The sequence below is a fragment of the Pipra filicauda genome, unplaced genomic scaffold, assembly GCF_003945595.2.
Source record: "Pipra filicauda isolate LSUMZ 115617 unplaced genomic scaffold, ASM394559v2 scaffold21_size4447388_pilon, whole genome shotgun sequence".
Classification (NCBI taxonomy): Eukaryota; Metazoa; Chordata; class Aves; order Passeriformes; family Pipridae; genus Pipra; species Pipra filicauda.
This window is the reverse complement of record NW_024104332.1, coordinates 1,830,606-1,847,398: the sequence shown is the minus strand read 5'-3', so window position 1 is coordinate 1,847,398 and position 16,793 is coordinate 1,830,606. Positions and strand designations below refer to the sequence as shown.

General features: G+C 44.7%; 1 protein-coding gene across 4 annotated transcripts in view; it reads right to left on the bottom strand.

Annotated features, from left to right (window-relative positions):
* Nucleotides 1–60: 60 nt before the first annotated feature.
* The window catches only part of ERBB4 (erb-b2 receptor tyrosine kinase 4), a 605,247-nt gene continuing 588,514 nt past the window's right edge, over nucleotides 61–16,793 (bottom strand). For 2 of the 4 annotated variants that reach the window (XM_039381400.1, XM_027735643.2), the window contains exons 26-28: nucleotides 12,155–12,202; nucleotides 11,008–11,299; nucleotides 61–8,500 (exon numbers count right to left, since the gene is read on the bottom strand). In XM_039381400.1, coding sequence (XP_039237334.1) covers nucleotides 8,064–8,500; nucleotides 11,008–11,299; nucleotides 12,155–12,202 — 777 coding nt within the window. In that variant the 3' untranslated portion in view covers nucleotides 61–8,063. The remainder of the gene's footprint in view (nucleotides 8,501–11,007; nucleotides 11,300–12,154; nucleotides 12,203–16,793) is intronic. The other 2 variants (XM_039381402.1, XM_039381401.1) reach the window with 1 other exon arrangement.

The window sequence follows — 16,793 nt, the reverse complement described above, 5'->3', positions numbered from 1 at the left end:
GAAGTCCATGGCACTGGCAATGCTCAAGCCCCCCGATAAGAGATTTCACATGTGCACAGACTTTGTTTCATATTTTATTGAATTTCATTTATATTAAATTAAAAATATATTTCTGACAGATTCATGTAACAAAAAGGCAGAACAGTTCTCAAGTTGTTCAGCTGGGATGAGTGTGGGTTGATGCAAGGTGGGTCGCAGTCTACATTTGCCTTAACAAACAGATACAGCTCTACCCCAATGGCCATGAGGAGAAACTCGGGGCTGGCACATGGGCAGGGGGAGAATAGAACCACACAAAGAGAAGATCCACAGGTTTCTTCCCAGCCTCCAAACAAGACAAAAGGGGAGGGAAGGAAAAAAAGAAAAAACAAGAAACCATGAAAAGAAGGGAAATTATGCTAAATTATGCTAATATTAACCCAGGTCAGTAAGTATTTTAGCAGTGTATAATCCTCAATAGCTAAAATATGAGGAACAAAAGGTTAAAGTAACATTACGCCACACACAATTGGCTTATCCTACTGTGTAAGCAAGTGCAGAAAGTCTGAACACACCACAATAGTGCTAAAACACAGAATCACATAGAATGCCAAAAATGGTACTTCTAAACAAAACCAGAGAGTGGGAAGGGAGAGAAAGGAAAGGGGGAGGAGCGGCTTAAATCACAAGCAAATTACCTATATACAAATCAACCCTAAGGACAATTATGTTCCAAATAATGGTGTCCACAAGGAAAATAAAAGCAACATTATCCTTATTTACAAATGCAACTAGCTGTGTCTTTAACAAGCTATAAAAATACTATTCACATTTTCAAAGTAACATACAGTAGTTTTTGTATTTTTTTATTTTTATTTCAGAAAGGCAGCTAACTCTGAATGCATCACTTTGCAAGAAATGAATGTCTTCTCCAACATGCTGACACTTCTCTTCTTCTGAAGGTACTTCATAAGGCAGAAGTATTTTTATTTTTTCTCTCTGTGCTTTGAGAACACGGAGAATTGGCTAAAACCCAGACCCCCCACCATCTCTGTGTCATGGCCATCTCCCATTGGGTGGCCAGGCTGGTTCCTTTGGGATGGACTGGCTGCAGTGACTGCAGGCACCATGACCAGGGTCTCTCCCAGGAGCTCGATGCTATCCCTGTGTCTTCTCCTGGTGGGACCCTTTGATTCCAAGGGGACAGTAATGACATCCTCCAGGCCTGGGAATTTGAGCCTCATCAAAAAAACCTGGTGGTTCTGGACCACCAGGTCAGGAAATACAATTTGGCTACCTCTGTTCTTAGAAGGAGACTTCTTTTCCCCCTTAGTTTCCCTTCCCTACACTAGGCTCGCTACCTCTTTAGAAATTCCAGCTTAGAATGTTGGGGAATTAGCAAAAACTGGACAACAAAAGGGGTTAAAACCATTGTGAATAACGTATCGAATGGGTATCAATTTCCAACATTAAAATGCTATAAAAAATTACTTGTTTTCTCATTGACTTTCATTTTCCTCTTCATTACCTCACCACAAAAAGACAAGTACCCAGCACCTACCTCCAGTCCCATGTCCAAAGGAACAGTGGTTTTGTGCATTCAAAGTTAGCTACCCCCTACACAGCTGCTCAGTTAATAATCGACCCATTTAACAGCAGGACCAGTTTATGCTACATATGTCAGAGTACCTTACCTCGAAAGAACGGCATACATATCTACACTGAACTTATAAAATACCAGTCACAGTTCGGTACCGCGGTTATCCCAAAAAGGTTTAGTCTTCGGAGTGCTATGGACAATACAGTGTTTTCCCTCTAAGAGGGCTCAAAGGTTGGGCTGGGGCCCAAACTGCTGGCAAACGACAGCCAATGGCTCCATGTACCTGTGGCCCTGGTCACACCTGAGCCACCAGCCAGAGGGTGCTGGGTGGGATGTGCCTTTGCCCTGGTGGGGTCATCCACAACACAGCTGGAACACAATTTCATGGCTTTTTTTACTGAAGAGGGGAGAAGAACTGGGACGTAATTACTCACACAGCCTAATGCCTTACAAAGCTCCCCTTAAAGCCCCTCTCAACCAAGGCCCACAAAGCTCACTCCTAAAATTAAATAATAAAAAAAAGGGAAAAAAAAAAAGGTAGCTTTGACTCCTCTTGTTTCTATTGGGATCATGTCCTTGGGTTTTCCCCTCACACCTTTTCCTGGCCTGTTGGCACAGACCCCAGCTGGAGGATACCCTGGGTGGAAGGCATCCCTCTGGCTCTGCTTAGGAGGTGAGATTGGCTACAGTTCAAGCAAGTACCACCACCATCAGTCAGATCTGAACACTCACAAAGTTTCCCAAAAGATGCTATATATTGTCCAAATCTACAGGCAGCTCCCAACCATCACTGCAAGCACCACTGACAACAGCCTCACCTGTCCATGATTTCCTCAAGAGCAATGAATCCACCATCAGAACAACCTACTAATCCACACAGTGGTAAAATAAAATTGTGCTAAAACAAAATTAAAACAAAGGTGGAGACATGATTTTTTGACATTTTATAGCAGTGCTTGTAGCCACAAAGCTGTTATTTGTTCCCACTTGTAATGCTGATGACCTTTTCTACCAGTGTAACAAACACTTAGCAACAGGCAGAAAATAAAAGAGGGAATCTTGCACACAAAGTGATACTGCACAGTGCCTTCCCTGTGAGACAACCACAGCTCCCTGCACATGATGAAGCATGAGCATTACACCAACCACCCCAGCCTGCACAGCCTTGATTTTCTAAAATACAACCTGAACCCAAATCCAAGATTTTATGTAACCACAGACGAGCTGTTTTGTCAGCAGCAGAGGTCTAAGGTTCACAGCAGTGAGAATATTGCAAGTGACAGAGCTAGAAATGAGCAGAGTCTTTGTGTATCACCATCTTTTGAAAAAGCCTTGAGAAGGGAAGTCGAGATGACACCGTCCCCTCTGAGGTGCTCTCTAAGAGCCAAAGGGGTGACTGATAACCAGAGGCCTGGCTCTCATTTATGTAAAATCCTCTGTTCCATCCATCACCCTCCAGTTAGCCTTCCAAGAAGGTAAACACCAACCTGAGCTGCATAGTTCTAAAACATGCTTGAGAAATCAGGGAGGAAGCCTTGAGACACGAGCTGAACAAGATGAGGGAAACACCCATCCCAATAAGTGGGCGCTGCCCAGTGGCGAGGCCCTGGGCACTTCTGGTGCTCCCACTCCCTCCCCCAAAAAGGGTGGGCAGATACAGGGTGTGAGTGTCCGAGTCCTCATGCTTGTGGGTGCTGCAGTGGCTGCTACCCCTTCCAGAAGGGCACACCTGCCCCAAGTGCACAGGGCTGCCCCAGGGAAGCACAGCTTACTGGGATGCCTTCAGTTACTCTGAGGAATTACACAACCAACAGCCTGACTTGTGCCAGTCTCCTGATCTCCCAGATGGAATAAAGGAGTTCAAACAATCCTGTCATTCCTTTAGCTGCCACCATGATGCACAACACCTACACAGACACCCCATCGAACAAAAAAGATTTTTCCTTTAATATCTGAGGTTCCCATATAGATCCATCCCCAAAACCAAGCTGTATTTCTGGGCTGACTCACCTCACAGCTTGTACTTCTCCCCCGTACTGCCCAGCTCTACCTAAAGCTATGGAAAGAGTGGATCCACAGAGTCATGGCTGAGCTGCTCTTCCAGAGTTGTCATTTTCTTTGCTTCTAGGCTGGGATTGGTCGTGGTTGAGGGGAAAGGAAATGCTCCCCCTCACAAGTCTTTAGTGGAAACTGGTATCAGATCATTGCAGATAAGTCTTGCAGTCAAGAAACACATTTTCTACCAAATAAGTAGTACAACCAGGGTTAACACATCCTATCTTTGGACACAGAAAAAGATTTCGGGGCTGAGCTCAAGGTACCTGAAACAGACCCACATGGTGGCTTCTACTGCGGATATTAGCTCAGGTTTATTTCCATCTCTTACTGCCTGCGAGAGATGACCTGTTTAAAAGCAAGTTGTAAATACTCTGCTACATCTAAGTGAGTGGCCATGTAAGAATCCCTCCCAGCTATTTTGCAGAAAAAGAAAAATTTGAAAAGAGCTGAAGATGGGAACTTAAAAGTTGTTGTTTTCAGTCCATTGTGTTAGAGCAAGTCAATCAACTCCAGCATCCACGTCTGTTTGCAATAACCCTCAGGTAGATAATAACAGCTAAGACAAGTATCACTGAAAGAGATTAGGAAAAAATAAGCTGTTGTTCTCTTTCCTTTAGTGTGTTTCTTTGTGCCTTGGACAACGGCTGATACACACTTGGGTAAAAACTTGCTCTTCAGAAGTTGGTCGCCACTCTTCTGTCATTCCTTCCCCATGATACGGGGAAGGAGAACATTCACAAATAGGAGACTGCATTAAAAAAATCCATAAAAACCAAGTGTTCCATGTTCTCTGTAGAACTAGAGAGTGAATTACCCCAGAGTACTTCTGTTGATGCACTCACCTGCTGTTTTGTGCTGACAAAATGCAGTTTGTGTGTGGAAATACCTGCTTTTCTCCCAAACCTGTCATTATTCATTAAAGAGCCTGGCCCTCATCTTTCACACCATAATACAGTTGAATGTTTGCCATGATTTTGCCATGTGCACCTACCCGATTCCTCTCATCAAGGCAAGCAGTGATACCCAGCGAGGTGAAGACATGAGTTAGGGCCAGCCACATGTTTCTGCTGATCAGATTAAAGCAGCCAAACAGTTCTGCTCTCAGCTTCCCTTTTTACCTTCAACCATGGTTAAACTTTCCTTGTCAAAGAGACAAAAGCTGCCAGCATAGCTCAGAACTACTCTTCCAGAGGAGAGGGGCAGGTCTGTGGGCTGTGTTCAGACAACTACTGCTCTTACTAGGGAGAAGAAGCCGTTTAACCAGATGCCTCAGATCTGCTGTGCAAGGGTCAGCTACTGGCATAGCAGGAAATCTAAGGGCCAGTTTTGGCAACTGCACTCAAACCAGCAGCTCAGAAAATTAAAAAAAAAAAATAAAATTGTGTGTGGAGTCTTCCCTGATCACGAATCACTGTGTTCCTTAACCCTCTGCTATTCCAGACCCAGCTAGCATGGCTTGGCACTGCTCAGCCTGGCTGCCAGTCAGCCTTATCCTAAGGCAGGTCCCATTCCAGCCTTCCTGCTGCCTCACTTCCAGGAACCTCTGCATTTCCACACTACTTAATATATTATAGTACACCCACAGTCAACAAATGAATAAATAATTCAAGTTTTGTAAGAAATAAAATGTTAAATTGTTAAACCCCACCATTATTTACATTTGGATTACTCGGCGGGCTTGTTTCCAATACTGGCACTACTTAACTACTAGAGGAACAAACAGGCCTCACCTTGTGTTAGCAGCTACATCCCAGCATCATCCTGCCCAGTTCCAGAGGTGTGCGTGCCTCTGCCCCAGCAGCCGTTGAGAACACCTCTGAATTCAAGCATGTGATCTGTGCTGGGATTTTATTTCTTTTTTTTTCTCCATTAGGAGTTACTCAGTAAAAAGACTTACTCAGGGACAAATCAACCCCTTTCTCTGGCACAGCCTCTCAGATGCAGGATGGTAACCATCTATCCCCTGTCAGTCATCTGCTGGCTGTTTTGTTCTGCCACGACAAACCACCTTGGTGCCACTTGACCCAGCGCCTCCTTTGAACAGCCCACAGATCTGTACCTGTTCTTGCTGTTTTCAGACCCTTCAGCTACATACTCAGTTTACAGGTTTAACATCCTCCCCCCGGGTGGTTCAAGCTGACTTGGACACACCTAATGCAGAAACAGGTTATTGGCTGAACCAGACTTGTGATCACACAGTTTGTTTTCCATCTACAAGAGTAACAACCAACCCAGGTTTGAAATCTCTTCATACCTCTGTCAAGCTGACCCTGAGCCACCAAGCTTTGGGTAACTATTGCTTGTTTCTTACTCCTTCCTCTGCTTTCCTCAGATTAAAGGTGGCAAGCTGTTGGGATGGCAGGAATTCAGAGGAGGGTGATGCTATATCCAGACCACTGGTTGTTGCTGGTTTTGTTGCCAGGTTATGTCACCCCAAAGATCTTTGACTCTAACAGAACTGAAGTGCATAAACTGAAATACTGTTGTGTCACCCAAGACTGCCATCCATCAAGTATTGCTTCTTCCCCTTTAAAAACCTTGGTGGATAGAGACAGGCAGATCTTCAAAGGTACTTAATAGTTCCTTAAGATTTTTGGTGGGAAGTAGGTATGCAAATGCTCTTACACACACAGGTCTTGGTGAGTCAGGAGCAAGTCATCGGTGTCTCCGGCCCTTACACCTTCCTTCCCAGCTCCATCTGCCTCAGGTTGCTAAAAACGTCCAGAACTCTGGCTGAAAGAGATTTCAAAGAGGAGCAGGCCAGGGGATAGGGTGGGGGTGTCTACCTAAAAAATGAGTGTGATGAAAGCAGAACTAAGTGCAAGGAGACTGACTCATACTTATTTACATTTTTGACAGAAAGCTCTCCGAGTCATGCACGTTTTGACTTCTCAAACCTCATATGCACCATCTTCTGTGCCAGAGTAATCTTCCTTTTAGAAAAAAGGCATTGTTCTGTGCTGCAAGCCAGAGCAGGACATTTGCCTCCCCTGCCCCATTCCAGGCCTTGCTCTGCTGTCCTTCACACAGCAGGAGTAAGACCTGGCTGCTCTGTCACTGTATTCTCTGAAGCAGTCAATCCATCGGCCTCTCTGAGCTGGCAGACATTGTTCCAAAGACTTGATTTGCTTCATTTTGGCATTTCCACAGTCATCCTTTACATATAATAATTTTTTTTTAAATTTAAAATTATTATTTTGTATTTTGCTGGTCACTTCCATATTGCTTCATTCAAAATCCAGAAAACAGTTCAAATAAAATCATAGCTTAAGTGCAAACTAACTTTCCAGTGAACTGCTATGTGCATTTTCTTCAGTCCAGTATCTGTCTTCCAGTTTAAAGGACTCTTCCCACTACCACTCCACAGAACACCAGCAGACTCCAGGACCCCTATCAAACTCTCCAGTTCTCTGTCTTGTCCTCAGTGTTGCCTGACAGCATCCCCAACTCCCTTCATGGTCATGAAGAAGAAGAAGAGAGAAGAATTAGTGTAGGTCTTTTGAGGTGTTTAAAGTCAGCCAGTATAAAACAGGAAAGCAAAGTTTTTGGCGTACAAATCTTGGTTTCTTGGTCTGTTTTTTAGCTTCAAAAAGAACACGCTGGAGGTGTGGTTTTGTTACTCTCTTCTGAAAGGGGATTTGTGTTTAAAGTGTTTGTCCTGTTGGCACATATACAAAAATGGTTGTGTCATGTACCAGTTCTGAGTGGGAGTCTCTGTGGGGGGAATTGGCATAAAATCATGGTGTGGCTCAGAAGAAGGGTTTAGCCATATACGGGAGTCACATCATCACTTCTTGGAAAGCCACAATGAAGACCTGAATGTTTATGAAAAGCCACGTTAGCCATTTTCAGTTGCTGGGATAGAAAGTGTTAGAGAAAGAAATTGGATTCTCAATCTCAATTACTATGCTATCACACAGGATATAAAAATTGTCCGTTTTTCACCCTGATGGAAACTGCATTGAGATTTCCAGGAATGCTGTACAGACTTTCATCAGTTCCTGCTGAAAGAATCAGCTGCTCTGTGGCTTTCCCTACAGTGTCTGGTTGAATCACTGAGAATGAACTCAACAGCAGGCAACACTGCCAGAGCCTTTCCTGGTGCCCACTGGCTTCTCTGAGTATCAATCCGCTGGACTTGTGGAGAAAGGCCAGGTTGTACACGCCTTCTTTCAGTCTCTTTCCTTCCTTCTTTCCAGGTTCCCAACCCAATCTGCAATCAACTCCAAGACATCCTTTCACTTAGAAATATCAAAAATGAGTGAACTGGCAAGAAGAGGAAGCTTGTGGGAGAAAGAAAGGGAAGGAGGGAGGAAGGGAGGTTAGGGAGGGAGGGAGGACAGGGAGAGAGAGAAAAGGAGAGCAAGAGAGAAAGAGTGAGGCAGCTAAAAGGGGTTGCCTTTCCACTTCTGTGAGACCGCAGCCATTACACCACCGTATTTCGGTGTCTGTAGGGCGGTGGGGGCAGCACAGTGCCAGGCTTCAGGGAGAACTCGGAGAGGTATTCAGGATTCTCTGCCACAATGGGCCGGATCCGTCCATTCTGTTTGTAAAAGTATTTTGTGCTGTACTCCTGCAGGTAGTCCGGGTGCTGGAGGGTGCTTCGTGGGGGCAGGCTGTGGTTCCAGTAGTCTGGGTTGTCAAAGGCCTTCTTGGCTTTGTCTGGCAAATTGTTCTTCAGGTACTCGGCGTTTTCCAAGGTGTTTGCAAAAGTGTTGAGGTACAATGGCTCATTCACATACTCATCCTCTGCTTTGGGCTGCCCGTTCGGAGCATTGTGATACTCTGGGTTGTCCACAGCTTGGAGATCTCCATTCTTTCGTCGGGAGACAAATGGGTTCTCTTCCACTGGGTTTAGGTAATCTATGGAAAGATCAAAAATAAATCAGCCAAGAGAGGGAGTAATCCATCCTGTAGCAAGTATCATGTGACCAGAAACAGCACTTGGACTAGTGAGTCCTCTACCCCAGCCATTCCTAAAACTCCAGATGGGATCAGGAGCCAAATATGTTGAACACACACTAGCAAAAAGTGAAGTATTTACAAACTAAACAGACAATATGGGTTAAAACAGAGACCTCAGAAGACAAACTGACTCATCAAACTGGCCAACTAAACTACGGCTCTCACTGAGCCATAGCCTGTGTGCTATTCTGGACTTATCACTACACGATCTACAGATCCAAACATACTGACAGACTTCTGCTTATGCTGCTGACTCTCTCTGTGCAACCTTGGACCTACCAGCAAACCCTCTGCTCTGCAGTCTTTCCATCCAGAAAACTCTATAGAAATCTTAGTTAAGTCTCTCTGCACAAAACCCCAAGGGCTAACTTCTAAGACAGCTTCATTTCTAACAGAACAATTTTCCTGATTAAAAACCTTCCATCCCTGAAGGACAAAGGGCCTCAAAGCATTATTAAAAAAATGATTCAAATGAGCCCTGGACAGGGTAAAAGAGAGCCTTACATCAGCTGCAAAACAGGACTTGGAGCAGGTTACAGTTGCTTCAAATCACTTGCTGTGGATTAAAACCACAAAAAAATTGTAGCTGAACTGCAGAAAGGTTTTAAGGCATATGCTTGGAAATGGAAAATGCTTGCTTGCTTGCATGGAAAGCTTGACAGGAGGTGGGGAGGGAAGAGAAACATAAAGAGATTGGCTGTCCTAGGTTAAAAACGTGCACCTAGTAAGGGCTCTCCCACAGTCACAGACAGGTGACTGAGCCATGGAGCAGTGGATTTGCCAAGGGCCATGTTCTGCCTTGCTCTGTGTGTGATGAGGTCTCACTGCAGAACAGAAAAGCCAATGGGGCTGGGCAGGAGGAGGTCACCTGCAAGTGGGCTGCAAAGGGAACAGCTTGGAGGCAACACAGGGACAAGAGCATCTGGTGGTGGGACCCTTGCAGCAAGATGTCAAGGTATCCAGTTCATTCAAGGCTGGAAATCATCAAATCAAACCCACCTCCAGTATTAATTTTGCCTTTCACCTCCATACAAACCAGAGTCTCCAGGCCACCACCATTACTAAGGGATGCTCTCAGCCTGTCTGTGCCACACTGGATGTCAACACAAGACCTCCATTTCCAGCAGCATGATGCTGGTCAGGGGCTCTGCAGACACCCCAACCACAGAGTCCTGCCTGCAAGGAAATAGGCCCTGCCTGTTGCCACAAAGGGTGGTCATGGTTTTCACTTCAGCTCTGGTTTTACCTAGGATGGGGCCAAAAATATTAGAGGCAAAAGTTCAAGACCCAGTGAACACCTTTGAACAGGCAGCTAAAATGTCACTGAATCTGAGGTGAGCAGGCACATGTGCACACACTTGGGTATAAAAGCACAGTGGGAATGTATGTTTTTTAGCAATGAGAGCCAAGAAGTGCTTTGATTTGAACCCTGCAGCTGGGACAGAACACACAGCATGTGTCTGTGCCCAGGGAGTCAGGAAGGAGGTGCTTTCTCCTGAGCTGCTACTGCCACATCCCCGAGGGCTCAGGGAGCTTCTGTTCAGGGAACTCTGAGGATCTCCAGGGCTGAACATGTGTGTGGGCTCACAGAAACTAACTCACTGCAAAGGAGGTTGCTGAAGTGCAGGTCCATGACTGGACTCCACAATTGCTACTGCTCCATTCCCACCATGTAACACAAAGGATAAGTGGCTTCCAAATTCTTAGCAAACACACTAGTGACTTGGCATTTACATTTGCATTAATTAATTTTTTTAAAGGTAATGCAAAGGTTTGAGAGCAAATTAGTAATGACACATACCCTTACATATAAATGACAGCTGTCACTATTTAAAAAGGAAGAAATGAATGATGGCAAAGTGGGAAGTGCAGCGCGCTGAGCTGGCACAGATCTAGGCAAACAGCACCTTGCAGTGATGGTCTCTCTGAAGCACATCTTGTTCTTTCAATCCTAAACTTCTCTTGGGTATAAAATGCCAACTGTGTATATTGGTTCTCTGATAGGTTCAACGTGACATTTATCAAGCATGATGCCATGAAAATAAAAATCAATAAACAAAGCAAAGTGGGTACTCTGGCTGGCCAAAGGTAGATCCTTTTCTTGGAAATGACTGAAGATTTGAGTTTGGATAAGAAAGAGATTTGGTTTTCTTTCATTCTTCTTGTGATTTCTCAAAAAAAAATAAGTAAAAGGGGTAATTACCAAACCTGACATATTGGCCCATTTGAGCTTTTAAAGCAGAAAATTAAGAAAAGAAAACCAAATCCCCATGCGAAGAAATATTAACTTAGTCAGAATGCTTCAACATTGCTGGGTAACTAAATAGAGCCATTTTTGATGAAAAGCTGCTGATGTACAAAGAGAGGGAATGCAGTCAGACTAGACCAGAAAGACTATTTTTTACCTGTTTTAGGTTTGTCTCTCATCGGTGTCATGTACCCATCCTCATCCAGCTCTCCCCGGACGACCCGCTCGGGCACGAAGACTGTGGGGTCAGCACTGTACCTCTGGGTGCTGCTTTCCTCTTTTGCCAGGGTTGCCACTTGTTTTCGCAGTGTGCCATTACAGCAAGCGTCTTCAAAGATCTCTGCTGTGGCCCCCTGAGCAACTGGAGCTTCTGGTATTATGCAGCCTGGAGCTCTGTATGGCATCGGCACCTCTGCAGTGTAGCCACCATCCCGGTACACAAACTGGTTCTGTTGGAAAAGAGAAGACAGCACAGGAAAGGAGGGGACAGGGTTCAACAGCAAGTCATCGCTGTGCTCCTGTGCCTTTCCTGGCACACTTACTCAATAATGCATTTCACCTGGCAGGTGAAGCCTTGTCTCCCCGTGCTGCAGGATCGCCAGCAGCACGGGCTCTGCTGTGGACTGGCAAAGCATCCGTCTGCCCAGTGGTGCTCAGTGCTGGAAATGGGGCAGGAAACTTGTCTCCTACTAAGCATATGGAGGTTGGATATACACAGCTGCAGGAGGAAAACACGGAATCTCCTCTTCTACTACTCTGGCAACATCCTCTGATTTCTGAGAAACCCTTAAACCTCATGTTAGGGAAATCTCCTGACTGGAGTCATTATCATCTCTGCTAATTCCTGAGCGGCGTTCTTTTAGGGCGTACTGTGCTGCGAATCACAGGGTCACCCACATGCTGTGTAATTCCATCAGGAAGTGCATTTCAGGCTGGTGAACTGTGTTTGTATTGGCACCTCAACTCAATGGTTCGGGTCAATGACCATTTTGCTTGTCAGCAAGGGCATGAAAAGAAATTTCAACATCATGACCTGTAGATAAGAAGGAAAAACATACAGATTCCACCAAGCCTGTTACCTAAACACTTTCCCAAGAAAAGTTGGCAGTCTTTTGGCTGTGGGTCCATAGAGTTCGCATACAAACCCAGGCTGAGTGTGGAGATCTTGAATATTTGATTGGTCTTGTATACATTTTATTTCTTGTTGTCTTTTAGGTCATTTATGCAGGAAAAAGGGGTTTGAAACAGAAAAAAAGTAGTGAAGGAAGGCAGAAAACCTAAAGGATGAAGGCTGAAATACTTACTCCTGACATAGGGGTGTAGGCAGGAGGAGGGCTGTGTCCAATTTCACTCTAATAGGAAAGAAAAATGGATGATGGATATGTAACAAGAGGTCACATGAATGAAACAAGTCACATGAGCTGCATGAGCTAATGGGGAGAAACATGCATGTCAGTCACATTTCCTAACTAGATCCCAAATTCAAAGAATTCAGTCATGGCAAATGTCTCACCCACAACAACAAGTTGTGTGTCTCACTAGTCTTAGGGAGAGCTACTGATCACACTTCAGCTCACACTATGAGTGAAGGCTCATAGTAACAGAAGAGGGAACAGAACACACTTTACCAGAGGTTACTTTTTGAAAGGGAACGGACATCAATACACAGTCAGATACAGACTGTGCAGCAAACCTCGAACTTGGCAGGCTTGTGTAAAAGGTTTGCTTGGGACAATTGGGAAGATCCCTTTAATCAGGAAAGACCTTAAAAACTAGAGATGCTCTGATTGCAGAGGTCAAATTCCTTCTGAACCCCCTACAGATTTACAGTCCACTTGTAATGACACATGGGCAATGACAGGTTACAATGCAGAATGTGTTAGACAAATGGATAAAAAACATCCCCTGAGCCTGCCAGATGCTACTGTGGAACATCTACGGATGGCTGTAAGACACTGCACTGCAGGAGACTTAACCTGCCTTTGACTTACCCTCTGATCTCGTATTTACCTGAACTCAGGCCAGTTTTTCATCTAGTCTAAAAAGATGGAAAAGACTGAAGACAGGTAAGCAGTAAACTACGGTCCATGGAGGGTGGTAAAGTTTTAGGCAAACTGATGATTACAGGTAAGATGCAGAGAAAGAATACAAGGTGCTGACTAGAGAGAGAGTCAACTCTCTTAACAGCAAGGAATCCAAAGCTCTGTTAAGAACCCTCTACCCTCATTGCAAAGCTGCCAGTCTCCTTCCCTTGCACCTGCAGGCTGTGAGACTGAAGAAGGGGTTTCCTTCTTTTGTCTTCCAAGGTGGCTGCAACCCCTAGACTACACAAGTAAAAAGAGCTGTAGCAATGCTGTGTTAGTGCTCTGTGCAGGGGATGGGAGTTGGCTGCTGCCTGCTGTTCGTAGACACTAAACCAGTGACTGTAACCGCCCCTTTTCTATCCAGTACTACACCGTGCTGTATTACACAGCTCTCATTTACATCTCTCTGTTTTCACACAGGCACTCCCATGAATTTCCACTTGTAGTTCCTTGCTTCTGGTTGAAGAAGGGGAGAACTGACTGTGAGTTGTTTCAGTTCCCAGCTCACTGTGATCTTTTAAAGGTAACTTAGAAAAGCAGGTCTTTTGTCAGCAGGCTGGACTTCACCACACAGGGCTATGCTCCTCTGCCAGTAATTATTTAGATCATTAGCAGCTTAAAAAAATACTGTTCTAGGATGGCCACATTAAGTGCCCGTGGGCTCTGCTCCATGCTCAGCATAAAAGACTAAACCCACAGTCCTATCTTTAGATCTTCTTGGCTGTGACTCTACCATTTAAATACCTACTCTGCAACTGTAACAGCGTAATAACAGGCTCTCTTAGCACAGTCCTGTCTCAAGATGTCAGGAGAGAATGGACTGGCATTAATGCATTTATTGCTATTTGTGCTGACAAGACTTCCCAGTCAGTGACTTGCCAACTAAGATCACAATAATGGTGTTTTTTCATGTCTCCCCTTTAGCTCTGTACTAAACACGCATAACACAGATCCTAACACACAGCCCTTCTCCAAACCACTGCTATCTGCACATATTTTTACTTCTTTACTGTTTATCTCCATGAGTTAATGCCCTGTGGTCACTATTCCATACAAAAAAGGGGCAAAGAAAACAGCTGTCATTTAGTGGGGTTGAAAACATAATATAATTGTTTAAATGTCCTTAAATTGCCTGCTAATTCCAACATGAGGTCATAATTTTGTAGGCTTCCTCAGCCAACTTCTCAGGGCATGAATCATACTGTGAGAGGAAAATACACTTTGGATTTTTCCAGGTAAAACTTATATCATTTCTTTTGTACGTGCAATCCAATTAACTTTGTTGATTTTGATTTTTTTGGGGGGGTGTGGAGGAAGTGTTACTTTTGCATCTTAAATACTATCTTGAAAAAAAGAGCTGATGTTCCTTTACTGGGAAGCTCTAGGTTTTTGTATTTCTGATCCTGAAAGTCTCACCTGAATGATCATCTCTAGCTTGTTGAGATGGAGAGAGGGTTCAGAGTCTGGTTGCTTAAAGACCTCACTACATAAGCCTACTTAAAAAGCCTCAACTTGCATACTTTAAAAAAATAAAATAAATCAATACTGACTCCCTTTTGATACTGTAATGTGTGTTATATCCATTAGCTGTGGAGTGCACACATCCATTGACACTGAAACTCCCAGCACGCTCCAGAAGGAGCCACGGATTTTTAAGTGCCCATGAGCAGCACTGATCAGTAATGCCCAAGATTTCATTCTTTATACCATGATTGAATTTTAGGCAAAAACATGACAACAGGGAGAAAAGATAAAACCCAAGAAAATGTCCTGTTAAGCCTTTTCTGAGGCCCTCTGGTATGAAACACCAGTGACGCATCAGCTGTTGTAACAGCTAACGTTTTTGTAAAATAAGCCTTGATAAAAGAGCAGCAAACAACACTTCTGTGAATATTGGCTTGTGTTATTGCTTTCTATTCATTAATCTAATTTTCCAATTCCTTGCTTCTCAAATTTCCCAAAGGTAAATATCTCCTTCTTTATATTAGGGACATAATATTTTCTAGCTGTGTGTTAAACTGTAATGAAATCAAAGCTATGTTGGGTCCTGCCACTCATGTAGCTGTGTGAATATGCCTCTGCCTTGTCTCTCTCCATCTGGGTCTAGCATTGTGTCTGAGCCTGGTACCCAGAGCTGTGGCTGTCCTGCTGCCCATGCTACAGCTCATCCCACTCCAGCTGACCGTGGCTGCCTTCAAAGCTGAACCCATGGCACATTTCAGGTGGAAGAAATGCTGAAGGTACTCAGTGATGTGGTGCTGCTGTCGGGCAATGGGTGGTACAGGACTAGCACCAAATAGAAAAAACCAGGACTTTATTTACAGCATGATCTGGTCCCCCCATACTTTGCTGGCTAGCACAGACTCCCAACAGCCCCCAAGCTGCTGCAGAGCTGGTTTTGCTTGTCATCCACCATGATGTGCATTTGATAGGGTTGCACAGTTATTGCTGTTTCTTGTTCTTAAGCAGCCTGCTAAGCTCACAGGACTGAAAGATTTTTCTTTACTGAAGGAAAGGCAACATCAGTGTACACACACACACATTTGAACCTACTCTGATAGTGCTCCTACCTGCATGAAACCCAGCTCCCTTTCACTCTCCTTCTGCTCCTGCATGCAAAAAAGACCAAACCATAAAGCAGGAGTAAAACACTCCCACCTTCTCACATGGATGCTCCTCATGAGTCCTATTCAGTCTCACAGTCCATGCCTCAGGCAACTCAAGAGATTATCTGTTTTGATCAAGCTCTGCAACACTTCTTTGTAGCAATTCAGTCCAGGGCTGAGTGTCTCCAGAAATAACTCACTTTCCTCCTTCCCCTAGAAACTCTTTACCTGATTTCAAGCCAAGGCAGTATCCAGGCTTGAGTCACCAAACCACAGCATCCTAAAATGCCAGGCTGAGTAGACCTTGCTGCAAGCACCAAAATTCCAGCAGTTCTCTAGGAAGGAGGATAGCTCTTTTATGTGAGTGGATCTGAATAATGTTTGGGATGCTTTGGTGCGGCTACAGGCAAAGCACACAGAGCTGTCCCAACAGCCCCAAGCAAACTCCAGCTATATATTCCAAGGGAGTAGCCTGGTATTTACTACTGGTCTGAACTGAAATTCAGATAGGAAAGACCACCCCAGAAGAACAGCCACCTCTGCCTGGGTGCAGTCCTGCTTCCCTCTGACCACAGAACTAACAGATAACTCTGCCCTGCTCCAGAGAGCCCCCAGCAAACAGGTCTGAGATGAAAATCAAAGAAAAAACACACACCGTGCGATGGCTGTGTAATGTTAAACAGAAATGAAATGCTATTTGTATAGTAATTCCTATCAGGCTTTGCAGACCTCTGGGGGTTTCTGGTCCCAGCCCCTGCACAGAGAAGGGCTGTATATAAAAAGAAAGGATTAGACGCCTCCCTGGGCCCTAACGGTTCAAGCATATCCATCCCTACAGCTGGCACTACCTGGCACAAGTCTGGCATTCCTCATGCTCTCTCTTTTGTTCAGCCTGGGCTCCTGACCATTCTTAAGGAAACTCCATTCCCCACTGAGCACTTTCCTCCAGGATGGTGGAAGAAAGTTCCCATCAGCATCACTGCCATCCCGGCTTGGCAGGAGCAGGTCATTGCTGGCCCCCTGCAGCATTTCAGCACACAGAAAACAGCCAGAGCATGCTGCAGCTGTACGTCCTCTGAAACTGGGGGGGTGTGTCTTACATCACCTATTTCATGGACACAAAGGGCAAAGTGGCACACCTGAGTTAATGCAAGAGGACATGACACACATTTCTCCATAGACAGCCTATTACTCAACAGCAAAAAGAAAAGGCAGGAATAATATACACAGGTTGTGGACAGTAGCTATACAAC